This window comes from Pteropus medius, unplaced genomic scaffold (assembly GCF_902729225.1).
Source record: "Pteropus medius unplaced genomic scaffold, Ma_sr-lr_union100, whole genome shotgun sequence".
Lineage (NCBI taxonomy): Eukaryota > Metazoa > Chordata > Mammalia > Chiroptera > Pteropodidae > Pteropus > Pteropus medius.
In genome coordinates, this window is record NW_024356397.1 from 2,655,491 (window position 1) to 2,673,837 (window position 18,347).

The 18,347-nt window shown below is 37.3% G+C and overlaps 1 protein-coding gene across 11 annotated transcripts in view; it reads right to left on the reverse strand.

Annotated features, from left to right (window-relative positions):
* SCN8A (sodium voltage-gated channel alpha subunit 8) overlaps window positions 1-18,347 on the reverse strand; it is a 172,229-nt gene that overhangs the window by 116,146 nt on the left and 37,736 nt on the right. For all 11 annotated transcript variants that reach the window (XM_039862211.1, XM_039862210.1, XM_039862215.1 and 8 more), the window contains one exon: window positions 4,990-5,319. In XM_039862211.1, coding sequence (XP_039718145.1) covers window positions 4,990-5,265 — 276 coding nt within the window. In that variant the 5' untranslated portion in view covers window positions 5,266-5,319. The remainder of the gene's footprint in view (window positions 1-4,989; window positions 5,320-18,347) is intronic.

Consider the following 18,347-nt stretch of genomic DNA (forward strand, 5'->3'; position numbering starts at 1 on the left):
TGATACCAGTAAATCAAGAAGAGATTCGAGCTCTAGATAGAGGCTATTACCTAATGATCTTTTATAAAGTCCCTTCTAGTTCTAAGGTTCTGCAAGAGGAGTGATAAGACTGATAACATTTAACAACAGTTATCTAGCTCTCTGAAAAATACCTCTAAAACATCAGGAAACCCATTTCCTGATCCACTTCCTCAGACCCCAAAGGAAACTAATTATTTGGGAATAGAAAAGACATACTGGTAATCAGTCTTTTCTCTGCTAGAGTTCAATTTGTTTTGGTAGATGGAAAATTTTTTCATTAGAAAAAAATCATGTCGCCTTTTCTATTCAAAGCATTTATAAAAGTACATACTGTTTTCATATGCATTGTCTCATAAGATTCATTCATTCAACAAATATTGATTGAGCACTTACTATAGAGCGGGCACTGCTCCAGCTGATGACTACACAAGAAGATGAACAATAAACAAATAAATATACGTCTGGTGTTGCTAAGTGCTATGGAAAAAATGAAGCTGGGTTGAGGCAATTTTGTTTTGTATAAGGTATCCAAGAAATTATCCTCACAAAAACCCTATAAGATAGGTGGGATATTAGCTATTAGCATAATTAGCATAGACTACTCTGAGCTCCTTCACTTGAGACGATAAAATACAAATGTCATCCTTTCCCTCAGAAGTACTGCATAGAGATTATCAGGGATGTGAATGAAAAAGCAAGGATTTCGTCTTCTGTATTTTTGGTATCTATATATTTGCCTGCCTGGCTTCAGAAAAACAAAGCCAACTGGATCAAGGCGAGGATCAATTAATGAAAAATTAGAGAAGTAGGGAACTAGAAATATATACTGATGGTGGTATTGGCTTTAACAAAGTACTTCATACCTCATTAAATTTACAAAATAAGGAGGCTGAACTAGAGGATATCCAAGGCTATCATATTCTAACATTCTATGATTCTAGGTAGCCTTCGATTTGCAGGAAAAGGTAAACATAAAAAGCTGAAGGTAAACTGAACTTTGGGAAACTAAATATAATTTTTTAATGTAACAGAATGTATCCTATTTAAAGGCACATGAGTCATTTCTGTAATTCGGGTTTTTGTTTATAGGACTTTCTTCTAAGAGGGGATACCCATTAAATAGAGGACACACATAACAATTAAGAAATAGGAAAAGGGGTAGGAGCCAACTCTGAAGTGCTTCTTTCGACTTAATTCATTGACTTTCTTAATGCCCTAAGACAGTTATTAAGACTATATATGGCCATTTAAAATTCAACAGGTTATTATTAAGCACTGGAGAGTATTTGTTGTAGTGAAGAGATACACTTCAAGCAATAGAGAAAGAGTCCTTGATTTGATTCACTAAAAAAGTATGGAAGGGGAAAAAATGCATTGAGAATTTACATTGATAAAACTTAAGATTCCATAGTATGAGAAAAGGGAAAATAACAAAATTAAGATTTTTAATGGGCTTATAAAAATTTGAAGACCAAGAATAAAGGCATTAAAGATAGTTCAAGTTCCTTAAAATACCTATTTGTTTTCACTTGTACATATATAAAGAAACTCTGGAAGATACTACTAACAATGGCTGCCTACGCAGGGAGACAGGAAATAGGCAGATGAGGGTGAGGTGCAAAGGGGAGATTTTTTACTGAATTCACTTTTATAGAATACTTTTTATTAACTGAATATTTTTTTTTGCTGTATTTTTAACCATGTAAATATATTGCCTATTTTAAAAATTAAATAAAAAATTTTAATGGTCCTCAAATTCAATTTTTTTGCAGGAAACTGTTGAAAAACAAGAAAGCCAAAGAAAGGAGACATCAGAACAAAGTACCAAGAGGCAAAGAAAATGTTATAGCACTAGAAAGTCTCAGAAAATCTAAAGAGGGGATGACCCAGGTTGTTTCAGGGACCAGCTGGGAAAGTCAGGTGAAATGCGACACGGACAGCACTACTGAGGACAAGAAGCTTATGATAACTCAAACCAGTGCCAGCTGTATGAGTGTCTTGAAAATGTGATACACAAATTTTAAGGCCCTGTGTCCCTGGATAGTGTGAAATCCACAATGGGATGAAACTAGAACTTCACTAACAGGCCTGGAACTAGTTTTCTTTCACCCTCTAAAATAAAGAGGGGGAAGAAATAAGAAACAAATCTCTATGAGAGTCGCAAAACTTATTAAGCAGTTAGAAAATGAGAATTCTGAGGAAAAGATAAATCCTTTTGAATCATTTAGCGAAGAAAATAAGTTCTATAATGTAAGAATTATTTAAGGCAGCCCTTGAAAAACGATGGAAGGAAATGTCCTTGTAAAGTCATTTCTACTCTCAGGATTTTTTGATTTGTGGCTTAATCCCCAGTGTGCCTCCCTGCAGGGGAGATTTTGCTAATTTGGCCTAGTTAGTACAAAGTATTAGTAATACCAAGTGAAAATTTGCAAGTAAACTTGAACAGGCTTATTTAATCAGCTGGAAAATCCCTTACTTAAAAGTACAATTAATACTTCTGAGGTACTAATATTCTTTCCTGTCATGGATGTTAGTTTGTTTGCTTTATAATAATCATTAAATTATGCATTTATGTTTTATGAACTTTTCTACATGGTGTATATTTTGCAATTTTTAAAAATGGATTACCAAAAAAAAAAAAAAAACCCAACCATTGAAATTATCTTTTCCATGAACTATTTCCCTTGTGGTGAGACCAAAGGCTGAAGTCAGTCTTTTTATCACGAAAAGCCCTTATCAACACATGGCCTACCTAAGAAATGATACTTGATCAGAGCCAGAGTCCTCTTCTCTTTGAGTCCTCACTCCCAAGTAAGGGCCACTACACTCTGAGACATTATTAATGGAAAGAGACTGTCTATAGAGCAGGAACCAGGAAAACAGGCATGCCAAGGAACATTGGGCTCTGACAATAAATAGCTCTCTATATTTTTCATATATTGTCAGGTTTAAGAAAAGGAAATTTAATTTGTACTTGACTTGGAAAAATACACAGTTCAAATAAAAGCAAAGAGGAAAAGCAAAGAAGTTTTAGTCACCTGAAAAGTCAGAGTCCAAAGGGCTTTACCTATCTGCTATTGCTATAAGAGTATTTTCTAAAAAAAAGTTACACCAATTGGCCAAATTTATCTAAATAGGCACAACTTGAACCCTGAGATTTGTCATTTCTTTTTACTTCTATTAAGACCAAAGAAATTTGTCATTCTTTTTCTAAGGTCATAGAAAAGAGGAGGGAAATACATTTCGAAATTCTACAATGAATGAAACAATTCTCTAAAACAGTCCCAAGAATCCATGTTCCTTTCCCTTACCCAGAAAGTTAAAGTTTGCCTCCTCTCTCGCATACTTACTACCACTTGCAAAAGCCCAGATAAAAAAAGTTAGACTTTAAGAAAGAGAAGAGGTAATGGGGAAATCAATGAACTTAGGAAAACTACTTTGTCCCAGAACTTCATATTTGAAAAAAATCCTCAAAAATTCTGTTCAACTTCTCTGTGTCTAGATGAGAAAATTTAAGCCCATACAGGTGAAGTGACTTGCTAAAGGACATGAACTAGTTTTGAGAAGTTTTTCTCTTCATTTATTACTTTCTTTTCCCATTAATTATTTGTGGTAGCTTGAACAATACATATACTAAAAAAGAAAGATATAAATAATAAACATGGTGAATTATGGTAGAGTCAGGATTTCTCACTTCCAGTCTACTGTTCTTTATATCATATCACGTTTTGTTCCTTAACTTTCAAATTTTCCCAGTGGAAGACACAGGCTACTGGTTCCACTTTTTCCTATTAAGTAGCTGTTCCGAGCTGCAACATAAGTACACAGGTAAAGGACCATTTTGTGTATACAGTGTCTTAATTGCTTTTGCCATCCTCCACTAAAAATGCCTCTACAACTATGTCAAGAGATTTATTGGCCTTGTCTTACTTCTGTCCCACTATTAACCCAAAGAAACTGAAATTTCTTCCAAAATGTAAAGACTAAAAGGTAATTTAGTTAAGGGCAGTTTATAAGGTAGTTCTGTTAATAAAGGCAGTTTAATTAAGCTTTATATTTGTAAATATGTAATTATACAAAGACTTTCCCCCCTCATCTGGTAACACCTATCGATTTAATTCTTTAAATGACACCTGTTGAATGAGGGATCCCCTAAAATGGTGTCTAATGTCAGTCCTCAGTATTCAATGGCTAATTACTTGGCTGGTTGATTATAATCCAGGGGGCTTTGCTTCTCTACTTGTTGCTTTGTTTCAAGATAATCATGAAAAAGAAATCCAAGATTTGGTCAAACATTTGTTAGGGAAGTTTGAAATCTGACCGAATGAAGATTTGTATTTCTTTCACCCGTGCTCCTTACTGCAGGAGTAACAGGACTGACATTAAGGCAAGAATCAGTGCTGGCTCAATCCGGACAACTGCGTAACAAGGCCAAAGATGTGGAATCTCTCCTTACTGGCCCAGTTTGGCTTATTCTATTCTATTCCAGTGCCCAACAGCTACCTATGCTCTCATGTCACAAATAAGGCTGGATAAGAGTACAGCCCATCATCTCTCTTATACTGAAAACAGGCTCTGTTAATATCACAATACTAACGCCATCTTTATATTCAAAGATAGAATTCTGAATGTGTGTGTGAGAGAGATTCTGCAGGGTTGTACCTTCTTTTACTATGTCATCTTTCTTTAACTCTATTAAACAGTTCCATTTCATTTATGTCTTTTTTCTGATCTGGCCTGCAGCCAAAAACATTAAATCTTATTAACAGAGTTGAGAAGTGCCATGACTCACAAATGATCCTTAAAGGCAATTAAACTGAAAAATAACCCCTATAAGCCAGAAATGAAACAAAAGGTTAACTACTTATCCGAACTTTGGCAAAGAGACACAGTTCTTTCTCCCTCATCTCCCCTAAGCCTCTTAGGAAAGGGGTATCTGAAGCTGCTCCTCCTCCTCCTCCAACTCACTTTCTGCGTCAAATAGTATGGGTCAAAGTCCTCCAGGGGAACTGCGACCAGGCCTTGTGGGATGTCCCCGTAGATGAAAGGCAAACTCTTCCCTGCTTCCAGGTCACTGTTTGGCTTGGGCTTGCTGTCCTCATCATCTTCCCGATGACTGCCATCGGCTTTTGGTGGTTTCTTAAGCTTGCTCTCAGCAATGCGCCTCTCGATGTTTGCCAGCGACTCAGGAGTGAAAGGCTTGAAACTATCAGGGCCTGGTGGTGCGAGCAGCCGCGCTGCCATCTTCTCATCCTGCAGCAGCTTCGTTAGTTATGCTGCGTCCAGGACAGGTCAGCTCTGGAAGAAAAAGCAACACAGACAGCATTAATCAATCACTGCTCTAAAAAGAGGCCAGGCTAAACCATCTCTCTCTCAAACTTTATTCACAATCTTTGCAACACATAGTTTCTTCCGTGACACAATTATTTTTCTCTTCAGAAAATCTGTGGCGTGAATAGACTAGGTGATGTTCATAACCACCCCTCAGGGGAATGATCAGCCAGCGAGATCAAAAGATGGGAGTCTCCCGAATTGCTAGTATTTATTATTTACTTAGATGCAACTCCCTGTTAGGACCACATACAGTTACAAAGATATATTCCATGCCCTCAAGGAACTTATATTCTAAACTAATAAGGCATATTTAATATTACCAGGGGTACAAGTTAGCTTTGGACTGCTTGTATGCCCGTCTTTCTTGGTAATCCACCCCCCAAAGAAACACCCTTTCTTCCAAGGACAACACAAATGGTCACTGTTTTCAAATTTCAGATTCTGAAAACACTAAACCCTTTAAAACTTTGGAGGCACAAATTATAGATAAAATAACTTCCATCTGCCTCGGCTCCTCAGTTTCAAGTTATTTTTCAATTCACAAAGTTGTGTAAAATCCATCCAGTATAAAAGCCCAGAAGTACTTTCTTTGATGACCAAGCTCCTGCCAGGGACAAACGAAAAGCACTTTTCTCTGTGGAGAGGGCAGACACTGTTCTATGTACCTCACACTCAGCAGCAAGAAAACGCGAATGGGAGAGGAATCTTAGACGACTTCCTCTGATGCAACAACACTGCAGCCCTGCAGGATAAATGACAGCAGAAAGGCCTGTGTGCAACTGGACAGGGGCTCAAGCCAGGAAGGACAGGAAGTGAGAATGGAGTAACAAACCAAAATTCCCTTCTAAAAAGAGAAACTGAAGTTATGACATAACAGAGCCAATGATTTCTAAGCATGGTGTCTGAAAAGCCCATTTCTCCTTACATTTAACTAGAGTCCTGGGTTATTTAAATCCATGCCTTTAGACAAAGAATCCCTAATGCCAAAAGCAATAGTGTTCCTTTACTGTCACAAAGTGACCCAAGCAGGTGAGTCTTACCATGAACCTTTAGGGTGTTACTGGCAGTTCACCTGGTGCTCATGGTGCTGCTCTTTCCTTTAGTTTTGTGAGCTCCACACACAATCCAGGAAATTCTTTTTTAAGGCTAATGATTGTTCTTTCCCTTCTTTCTACTTAGCCTTCAGGGTCCACTTCAAGGCAAGTATCCATAAAACCTGAGGCTTCTCAAGACAACAGTAGTAGAGTTAACTAATTTGGGAGTTAAAAACCTAAGTGCTACTTTCATAAATATACAAGCAGAGATCCCAGATTTCTCTGGTGGTAGTGATTGTTAAGTGTTGCAAAGGCAGTGTGTAGTGTTCCTATGCGGGCTAGTCAGCTGACTCACAATATGGGACAAATGGGGCCAGAACCACAAGTTTGTCCCCACATAGACCTGTTAGCTTCACTCTAGGCAAAAACACACTGTTTCACAGATGGCAGGGTTAAAGAAATCATTTTCATGTATGAAGCATGGAATTTTAGAGCTGCAAGGGATTGACAGATCCAGTCCATGTCATTTTACAGATTAGGAAATTTGGGGTCCTAACAGATGGGATAACTTTGCTCAAAGTCACGGGGCCAGGATGAAAATCACTACCAAAGAACTCTGACTCCCCAACTCACACTTATTTTATTACGAAAATATCAGTTATCCATCCTCCTATCCTGCTCTCCCACTACTCCCCAGCAGGAATCGTCAGGGTCATCAAATAAATCACATGCAAATGCCAATGGCTTTACTGATCTAAGACTAATTCATCTTTTCCCCAAACCAGAATTCCTTCCCCCTCATTCCATTCCTCCTATCTATCTCTGAACCTCCTCCCAATTAATCTCCACTCCTCCAGAGCCCACCCACAAGCTCTGGCCTTCGCTAATTTTTCGCCTTGTAAACTCCTATAGCTTTCTCATGACCTTAGCTAACATTCGTCACATTCTTACTATGCTTCAGGCGTTGTTCCAAGTGCCTTGCTTATATTCACTAATTTAATCTCAGGAACAACATATGAGGTAGATATTATTATATTATCCCCATTTAACAGATGAGAAAACAGAGGCACAGAGACCTAATGTAGCCCAAAGTTAGAAAATGACAAAGTCAGGATTCAACACATCCTACTCACATTTGTTTTCGCTCTTAATTATTGTTGAATTGCGCCATGTAAATTCCCAGAAGTCATAGGCGGTTTCTTAAACTTCTTTTGTAACCCTTTCACAGAGAATAGGATTATGCCTGGAACCCAGAATTAGTCCAAATACCTGGGACTCCATGGCTCCCATAGCCACACTCATTCTCTTACCCTTGGGTCACCCTCAGTTCCTACTTAGAGGACAAAGAATACTGCAAGAGAAAGTCACTGAAGATGCTGACAAATTCTTGTGACCTGATTACATGCACTGGGTTCTTCACAGGTAAAGCCATCCAAGGCTAAGTTCTCTCTGCCTTTGCTTCCAGATTCTATTTCCTCCTGCCTTCTCCATCACTGCTCTCTATCACATTCTCAATCTTTACCTTTCCTCGCCTACTTCTGTATCTTCTCCCTTCACATCTTCATCCCTCGACTCTTTGGCTTAAATGCTCCCAGTTCTGTTCTATGTTATCCTGGTTCTATCTACAACTACAGTCTCCTCTTCCCCCACCACCTCTTTCTTTTCTAAGGGCTGGCCTTCCGCAATCTCTGTTACACTTTTTGTTTCAGGGATCTCATCTACTCAAAATAATCTGTATGTGGGTGATTTTCAGATTTCCATCACCAGCCCTAACTGCTCTTCTGAGCCCCACGAGTGCCTGTCATCACTTCAAAATTAAAGCACTTAAATCCACATGTTTCTACTTCCCAAACTGATTCATTCTCCCAGCTTTCTTTATTCTGTTATTGGGAGCATCATTTTTCCAGCGATCTAGAGTGAAACCTCAGTCATCTTTGCCCTGTTGTACTTTGCTGTCCTTGCCCAACTAGTCGCCAGCCTTACTAATGCTTCTTCCGCATTTCCTTCTAAAATAGTATCATCCTAATTCAGGTCCCACCGCAATGGTCTCCCACTCATAGACCAGTCCTCAGTCCACCAGGCACATATCAAAAGATCCATTTCCCTAAAAATCTGCCTCCATTATGTCATTTCCCTCCCTAAAGCTTACCAGAGTTAAAGGACTGAATCCGAATATCAGCCATTTCATTGCCATTCAAGGCCTATTACAACATCACTTCTCAAACATTCTCTTCTACTGCTTATTTGCAAGAACATCTACTCTGGTGACTGTTTTTTGTTTTGGTTTTCTAGTTTTTTTTGTTTTTTTTTTTTTAAGGTAGAACATAATACAATAAAGTGAACAGCTCTTAAGTAGACAGGTTGGTTATTGTGTACATATGTATACACCTGTATAACCACTACTCACATCAAGAGAGAGAAGATTTATTTCCAGCACTTCAGTGGCTCTCTTGAGCTCCCTTGTCAATAACTACCAACTTCTGTACCCTCGCAGCAATGGTTATTCTGATATGCATCACCAGAGATTAGTTTGGCCTGTCCTTGAACTTCATTTAAATAGAGTGTAAATATATTCTTCAGGGTCTGGCTTCTTTCACTCAACAATTTTTCTGTAAAATTCATCTTTGTTGTGTGTGTAGCAATAGTTCATTCTTTTTTATTGCTGTGTAGTATTCCATGTATGAATATGGTACAATTTATCCATTCTAATTTGAGAGACATTTAGGTCGTTTATAGTTTTAGGCTACGATGGATAAAGCTACTAAGAATCTTTTTGTACATGTTTTTGGTGGTCACATACATTCATTTCTTTTGAACATATAGGCAGGAGTGGAATGCTGGGGTCAGAAGACGGCACATGTTTAGCTTTAGTGATACTCCTACCAGCAAATGCAAGAGGGTTCCAGTTGCTCCACATCCTCACTAACACTTGGAAATGACATAGTCTTCTTTATTTTACCCATTCTAGTGGGTTCACATATACAGTGGTATCTCGTAGATGTAGAAGAAAACCATTTACTAAGGCGAAATTTACATGACATAAAATTAACCATTTTAAAGTGAACAATTCAGCGGCAATTAGTACATTCACAATGTAGTGCAATTACTATCTCTATCTAGTTCCAAAACAGTTCCAGCATTTCAAAGTAAAACCGTTTTACCTATTAATCAGTTTTCTCTGTATTCGTCTCCTTGTCTCCCCTCTCCACACACCCCTAGCTCCTAGCAACCATCAGTCTGTGTTCTGTCTATATGATTTATCTATTCTGGATATTCATATAAACGAAATCATACTATATGTCTGACTTCTTTCATTTAGTATAATGCTTTTGAAGTTCATCCACATTGTAGTATGTGGGTGAATAGGTTTTGTTATAGTATGTGTATCATAATTTGTTTATTCATTCATCATCCATTGATGGACATTTGGGATCTTTCCACTTTTTGGCTACTGTTAATAGTGTGTGTGTATGTACTTTTTTTAGTTCCTATTCTCCATTCTTTTTAAAATACACCCAGAAGTGGAGCTGCGGGGTCCACTTTGGTAACTCTATGTTTAACTTTTTGAGGAACTGCCCAACTATATTCCACAGCGACTGAACCATTTTGCATTCTCACCAGGAATATAAGCAATGTAAGGGTTCCAATTTCTCCACACTCTTATTTTCCTGTCTTTTTTATTATAGCCATCCTAGCGGGTGTGAAATAGTATCTCATTGCGGTTCTGACTTGCATGTCTCTAATGACAATAATGCTGAGGATTTTTTCATGTGTTTGTTGGCTCACTGTAGTTTTAATTTGCTTTTCTCTGATATTGAGTACCTTTCATATATTTATTGGCCAATTGGATATACTCCTTTGTGAAATGGCAGTTTTAAGTCTTTGCCTACTTCTTCTATTGAGTCATCTGCATATTCTTATTGATTTGTAGGAGCTCTTTGTATAGTCTCCACACAAGTCATTTGTCAGATACATTTCAAATATTTTTCTCCTTTTTACTTTCTTAATGGTGTCTTTTGATAAACTGTAGTTCTTAATTTGACTGAATCCACTTTCTTACTTAGATTTCAAATCATTTGGAATTGATTTTTGTATATTGTGTGAGATAGAGGTAAAGGTTAATTTTTTTCCTACATGGATATCCAATTGACTCAGCCTCACTTAATAAAAAGTCTAGTCACTGTTATTTTCACTGACTCCCAAATATACTGTCATTTTCTTGTTTGAAATCTCCTGAAGTCTCTTCCCTTCTTATCTAAGTACTATTCATCCATTAAAATGAGCTTAAATTCTTCCTCCATCTGAGGAAGTTAATTTGCAACGAGTAAAAATAAGTTTTAGATTTAGAAAGAACTTAGAGACTATCTAGTCCAACTATCCTTATTTTACACATAAGTAAACTTACCAGTAAATCGGAGAGGCTGTGTTGTCTAATTGCTAATTAGAGATAGATGCAGAAATAGGGCACACATTTCTTGGCCTCCAACATAATGCTCTTTTCACTATATCACAGTCTCTTAGGTAATTCACCTTGTCCATCATACTAGTACTATCTCAGCTTTCTTCTTCCTGCAGTGCTAAAATGAGACAGCTAGCCCAGGTGATGAAAGAACAATAAAAGTGACTTTTAGCCCTGAGAATTCCAAAAGTGACTGAACTAGACTTGAAGTTGGGGACAACAGGTGATCGGAGCTCTCTTCCTTTGGACATCCAGGTGGATAAGACCTTAAAATGCCAGCTGTGGCCTGGACACATACAAATAAAGATGAATCTTTAAAAAAAAAAAGTGGAAGAGGGAAAGAATACTGGCATTGGAGTGAGGTTATAACAGGGATGAAGGAAGAAACTCACCTAGCAAGAACTGTTAAAGGAAACACTAGGCAAGGGTACACGAGGAAAAATGTTAGGGTGGGAATCAAGTAGCAAGTAGGATTACTTGCTCAGACTTAAAAAAGAAAAAAACTGAAGGACTCAATTTCTGATATCAGAAAGTACTACAAAGATCTGTGACCAAAGTGTGTGGTACTGGTATAAAGACAGATATATATATATACCAATGGAATAGATTAGAGAGCCCAGAAACAAACCCTCACATATATGGTGAAATGATTTTCTACAAGGGCGCCAAGATGATGCAGTGGGGAAAAGGACAGTCTTTTTAACAAATGGTGTTGGGAAAACTGGTTATCTACATGCAAAAGAATGAAGTTGGATTCTTCCCTTATACCACACCAAAATTAACTCAAAATGGATAAAATAACTAAACGTAAGAGCTAAAACTATAAAACTCGGAAGAAATCATGGGGGAGAGTTTCGTGACTAGATTTGGCAAGGATTTCTTGCACTTGATACCAAAAGCATAGCAACAACAACAAAAGAGATATACCGGACTTCATCAAAATTAAAAACCTTTGTGTATCAAAGGAACTATCAAGAGAGTGAAAAGGCAGTTCACAGAATAGGGAAAAATATTTGCAAATCATCTATCTCATAAGACATTAATATGGAGAATATATAAAGAATTCCTACAACTCAACAACAACAACAAAACAACCTAATTAATTAAATATGGACAAAGGATTTGAATAGACATTTCTCCAAAGAAGAGATTGAAAATGGCCAACAACTATATCTTTTCAGATGCCCAACATCACTTATCATTAGGGAAAAGCATATTAAAACCACAATGAGATACCACTTCACACTTATTAGGATGGCTATTATAAAAGAAAACAAACAAACGAACAAACAAAAACAGAAAATAACAAGTGTTGGCAAGAATGTGGAAAAACTGGTATCCTTGTGCTGCTATAGAAATAAATATGGCTGTTCCTCAAAATTAAACATAGAATTACCATAAGATTAAGCAATTTCATTTTTAGGTATATAACTAAAAGAACTGAAAGCAGGAACTCAAACAGATGTCTGTACACCCATTTCATAGCAGCATTATTCACAATAGCCAAAAGGTTGAAACAAGCTAAATGTCTATGGACTGGTGAATGAATAAACAAGCTGTGCTATATACGTACAATGGAATATTATTTAGCCTTAAAAAGGAAGGAAATTCTGACACATGCTACAACATGGTTGAACCTTGAAGTACACTAAGTGAATAAACTAAACACAAAAGGTCAAATACAGTATGAGTCCACTTATATGAAGTACCTAGAGTCAAATGCACATAAAGACAAAAAGTAGTAGTGGTTACCAAAGGCTAGGGGCAGGGAGCTATGGGGAGTTACTGTTTAATGGGTAGAGTTTAAGTTTGAGATGATGAAAAAAGTTCTGGTGATGGATGATGGTGATAGTTGCACAACAATATGAATGTACTTAATACCATTTCATTGTACATTTAAAATAGTTAAAATTGTAAATTTTATATTATATGTACCACAATTTTCTTTAAAAGAGAAAAAAAAACATTTACTGTGCCACCTACTATATGTCAGAAACTGTACAGATGATCAGTATAGCTCCCTGCCTTCTGGGGGTGGTAGACAAGTAAAAAGACAAAATATAATATGATAAATCTAATAAAGTAAAATAGGCTTTTATGGAAAGATACAAGCAAGATACTTAATCTAGTTTAGAGAAAACAGAAAAGGCTTCTTGGAGAAAGTGATATCTTAACTAAAGCTTGAGGGGTAGCTAGTGGAGTGGTAGATGTCAGGAAAATGGATGGCAGGAAGAAGAAACATAAAGACCACAGACAAGGGGGACCAAGCCACTTGGGTACTGCAAACAGTTCAGTGTAAGTGGACTTTAGAAAATTAACTAACAGGTAAGCAGGTGCCTCATCAGGAAAGCAAAGCCATTATCATGGAAAGGAGTTTTGATTTTATCCTGAAGGCAATAAGGGGATATTGAAGGCTTTTAAATAGTGAATGACTTGATCAAACTTACACTTTAGAGAGATCATTCCAGCTACAGTGTATAGAATGAGGCAGGCACTGGGTCGGGGGAGGAACAAGATCAGAGTGAAGAAGACCAGGTAGAAGAAGACTGCTGTAGCGATTCGGTTCAGAGATAACAAAGGCCTGAAGCAGGAAGCAGCAGGAGGTAGGGATGAAGTACTGAACAGTCCTGTCGATTAAATGAGGGGTAAGGCAGAATGAAAATCAGGAAAGAGGCCCGAAATTCTGTCATGGGCAAATGGAAGGAGGTAGTAAAATTCAAAGAATCAAATATGATGCACAGTTCTGGTCAAGATGATGACTTTGCTTTTAAACATCTTGAGTCTGAATTGCTCTGGTACCTCCAAATGGAGACACTGAACAGGCAGTAGATATGTGGTTCTGAAGTTCAAGGAAAAGACTTAACAACAAGAACTAAAAGAAGAGAAGAAGCTTGGTATAAAAGTATAGCTAGACTCTGAGGACTGCCAGCCAGCTCTTTGCATTGTTGATATATAGCTCATTTGGAATTAGCCAGAGGAGCAGCTCTGCACTGGGAGGAAGGTGGGCGGCTCTTATCACAGGAGAAGAGAGAAATGCAGCCAGATGGATAAGTTTACACTGTCCCCACTCCCTGGGCCCCTCCTTCCTCCAGTGACAACTAGATGCTAGGCTGCCAATTTTCTACTTTGTCACTTACAGATTTCGTTTTGGAAAAATCACATAACAGTTCTAGAAATTGAAATAAAAACAATTTTGTCAAACCTTAATTTCATTCACTTGAAACACAAAAATTGCAGTCCTAAGGCTCTCTTGTTAACATCAAAATCTAGCTTTACCTCCTACAAGTTCTTACTGCCCTGCCTCACCCTGGTGAATGTCAGCATCCATGCTGACAGCTGCTCGCTGTGCATTCTTCTCACTGGCTCTCCACCTTGTGAGGCCACTTTGAAGTTGGTTCTTCCTAAGCCTTAATATCCACCAAATTTTCCCAAAGCTGAGCTATTTGCCTCTGATTCTCAGTAACTGATCTCTTCCTAATTCCACTGAGACAGATACTCTTGGTTGATCTACATCTATGACTTCCTACAGAAACCCTTTGAAGGGTCTGTTTACAGTATATTTTGAAAGAGGCCTAATATGAATATAAACATAAGATTAACCATGATAAATAAGTCCATGATAAATAACTCTATTAGAAGTACTTATGAAGCACTTATACTTTTGAGTACTTAAATATTTTGATCTAAAAATGCTTTTAAATGAAGTCAAAACCAATGATTATTATGATTTTAAATAGATCCAAGTTGCTCTGAGCAAGTCCCATCAGCCCAAAATGAAGATCGGTTTCCAGCTTGTCTATATATCCACACAACTATCAAGCCTACTCTTCTATCTGCTTCTCAACATACAGCTCTATTAAGATGACGGTAGACTTCCATCTCCTTGGCCCTGCAGACACTAAACGTCAAAATATTCTTCTAGTTTTATCACCTATCTCTCATCAATAATTTTTTTTTTCAAATTTAACAGACTTTCCATGTTTCTTTTATGTCTTCCACAAAGCACAAGAGCCTTTCCCCTTTACATCTCACACATTAAATCCTTTGTAGACTCTGTTGTTGCCCCACATCTATTGTTATTCTCACTAGTCTCCTGATTGAAATACAATTTCTCTTCTTTATAATTGAAAAGAGTTTCATTTTTGTAATCTGTGGTTCTCTACTTCTCTTTGCTTCAATTCCAACATGCACATAAGATTTTACCCTCAATTTCCTGTGAGAACTATAATTTTTACAGCATTATTGAGACTCTTTTCTCCATCTATTTGGTCCCTTTCCCTCGTCCTCATGCAAAGAGAGCAGATTTTGTCTTATTTTCCATTAGACTGTTTCCACGTTCTCCAGAAAACTAAATTGGTATTGGCATGTGTTTAACATCTAGAAAAGAAATGTCGGTTAATAGGTGCTCACACTCCTAGGAGGATCAAAATATTTAGGAAGCTGTATTTTATCTGAAGCGTCTAAGACTGGCTCCTCAGTACCATTCTAGAGCCCGGATGAGAAACCCTCACTTCACACGTTCTCTCATAAGCATTCAGCGGGCATAGCGGGAATAGCAAAAATCCTTCCATATGAAGGAATACAGTTGGGGTAGCATGTGGAAGTAGCTGTACGCATTAAAAATTTTTTAAATTCCTAATTATAACTGAGGAAAAAGAAATTAACACCTCATATTTCATGCTGTCTTTCTCCTTTACAAGTGGATACAGTCAATCGGCATAAGTCTGCTAAATACACGATTTGGGTTAGAGGTGACTGCTTCTGATCAAAAATCTGATAGTTTTAAGCTCTGCCTCTCTACTATATAATGATTATGAGACCTACTTAAGTGACTAAGAAAGTATCCGGGTTAATACAGTGTCTTAACATGTAGAAAGTACACAGTAAAAATTAGCTTTTAATACCACTTGTATTAACAGTGTAATTTTTTCCATTTCACTCAATCTTCATAAAATAAATAAAAATCCAGAACGATTTCTGCAAATCATTACACAATTTCTGCTGAACAAAGATGACATCATTGTGGACATAAATTTTTGTCAAGCAGTCAGTGACACTAAACACTATCTATAAATGTTCATTTTTCAGTTGATACAAAAAGTACAAGTGTGGGTATAAAAGGTAGTTAAGGAATATCAATATACTATATGTACAAAAGACAATGTGGGCAAGTTGTAAATACTCCACTACATTACAGGCTATATACAGCCAAATGCATGCTTGCCAAGTACAACTGAGGAATAAAGACAATTTTATTCTTACCAGAGAAAGAAATGGTGGAAACGTTTGCTAGACTCATAACATCTTTCACAACTGAGGACCACAATTATGTCAATGACATCACAGGGTCACATTATTTTGGTCTGCATATATTTTTTTTCATAGCATATAGAAATCAGAAGTTACAAGATTTCACAGTTGGTCTTATCTTTGTCATCAAAAATATAGCATTTGACTATAATGAAGGTTAAGGTTTCTGTTCTTTATGATCAGTAAGACCCTAATCCATATGCTTCTATAAAACTTGATAATTTCCAATTAAAATAATGGTTTTTGACAGCTGACATCATCCTTGTTATAGACATATTTTAAAAATTAAGACATCATCAAGATCTCCACTATCCTCCCTAAAGAGAAACAATCCAAACCAAGATTAAGAAACTGATATTACAGTTCAGATATTGTCACTGACTAGCAGTATGGCCTTTGATAAATCAATTTACCTACGCAAGCTTTAGTCTTATTTAAAAAAGGAGGGAGGTGAGTGAAATGATTTATAGAGCCAGCTCTGCAATTCATCAGCTAGTTGACCTTGGGCAAATTACATTATCTTATGGAGCCTCCACATGAGATGAGGCATGTGAAGTCGGTTTCAACAAATAATGATAATCATAATGCTATCATTAATAATAGTTAATGTGGAGCATTTACTCCATGCTAGGCACAGTTCTTAGAGCTTTTGTATAATGATTTTGATCCTGCCAATGACTCTGTGACATATTGTTATTATCCCATATTATTGATGAGAAAACTAAAGCACAGAGATGTTAAGCAACTTGTCCAAGATTACAGAGTGGGAATCAAACTGTCTGGCTCCAGGGTCTGAACCATTTCGCTACACTACTTCTTGTTATCAGCACTCTTTTCCTTTTCCTGCACCTCTTCTAAAATCCCTTCCAGCTCTATGAGGCCATAAAAATAAACGAATTAGCTGTTCTGGACTCTAACAGGCTAAGCAAAGTTGGCTTCTCTGAGAGAATTAACAAGGTTCTAAACATATGGCAGCTTAAATCTGAAAGAATTGTGTCCTGGCTCAATCATCTGATAATTATGTGTTGAATAGGGGAATGAACACAGAGGCTAAGAAGAGCTCCAGCACTATTCGATTGATCCTTACCACCACCATGACCAAGAATTCATTCATTCAATAAGCACATTTTGAGTGTCTACTATGTGCCAGGCACTAGAAAGAACTTAGAAAATTGATATCAGAACACATTCACCTAAGTCATTATCTGTCAGTCATGTTGTAGAGTAGATTCCTGCACTGGACGGTAGAAAGTTGGATTAAAATTTTAAAGTTTTTTTCAATCAGTGGAAATTTTTTTCAAATGAAATCTTAGATGAAATGTCAATATATAATGCAGACAAAAAGCATCTCTGCTCTGGTTGAAACAGAGAGTGAGCCTGAAGTCTGTCTTACTCCTCTCATGTCACCCCTGAAGACATTTCTGCAATGTCAGGATAGCTCTAAAACTATTACACAAAATAATTATGTCTCTTTCAACTCCAGAACTCAATGGACCACTCTTATGATGACAGATCTGGGACTGTTTACTAATAAAGTTTACTTGATATGAACATGTAAATATATATGAAAGTGGTTATGTGCCTATCTGTAAAACTGAGGTGATATCTATGAAGATTATGATAATATATATTGTCAAGCAGTTTATAAATATTACCTTCAATCCTCACAACAACCTATCTAGGCAGGTATTGACAGCTTCATTTTACAAGTGAAGAGAGAGAGATTCCAATAAAAAATAGGAACTCCCAAGGTCACACAGGAAGCAGCCTCCCTCTAATGCCCATGTGCTTTCCACTATACTATGATGCCTCTGACGATGACTAAAATCAAACATTTGCCTACTCCAAAGAAGGTAAAATGTCAATATACAATACAAATGCATCTCTGCTTTTGTTGAAGCAGGGAGTGAGCCAGAAGTCCACTTCACCCCTCTCATGTCACTCCTGTATCATCTTATATCATGGCAGACTTTTAGTAACAACATGGGAACTGACAGCTTGCATGCAGTTTTGCCACTCTGGCAACACACAGGTTGTTTCACTGGTTGAAAAAGGTGACAACCAAACAAGGTCGAACCTTAGGGCAGACCCTTGGGTGTGGATAAGAGGTCTGGATACAGGTACCACAACGCCTGCTCTTCACTTGCTGAATCAATCACTAATGGGTAGCAGGGTAGGCCCACAGAACA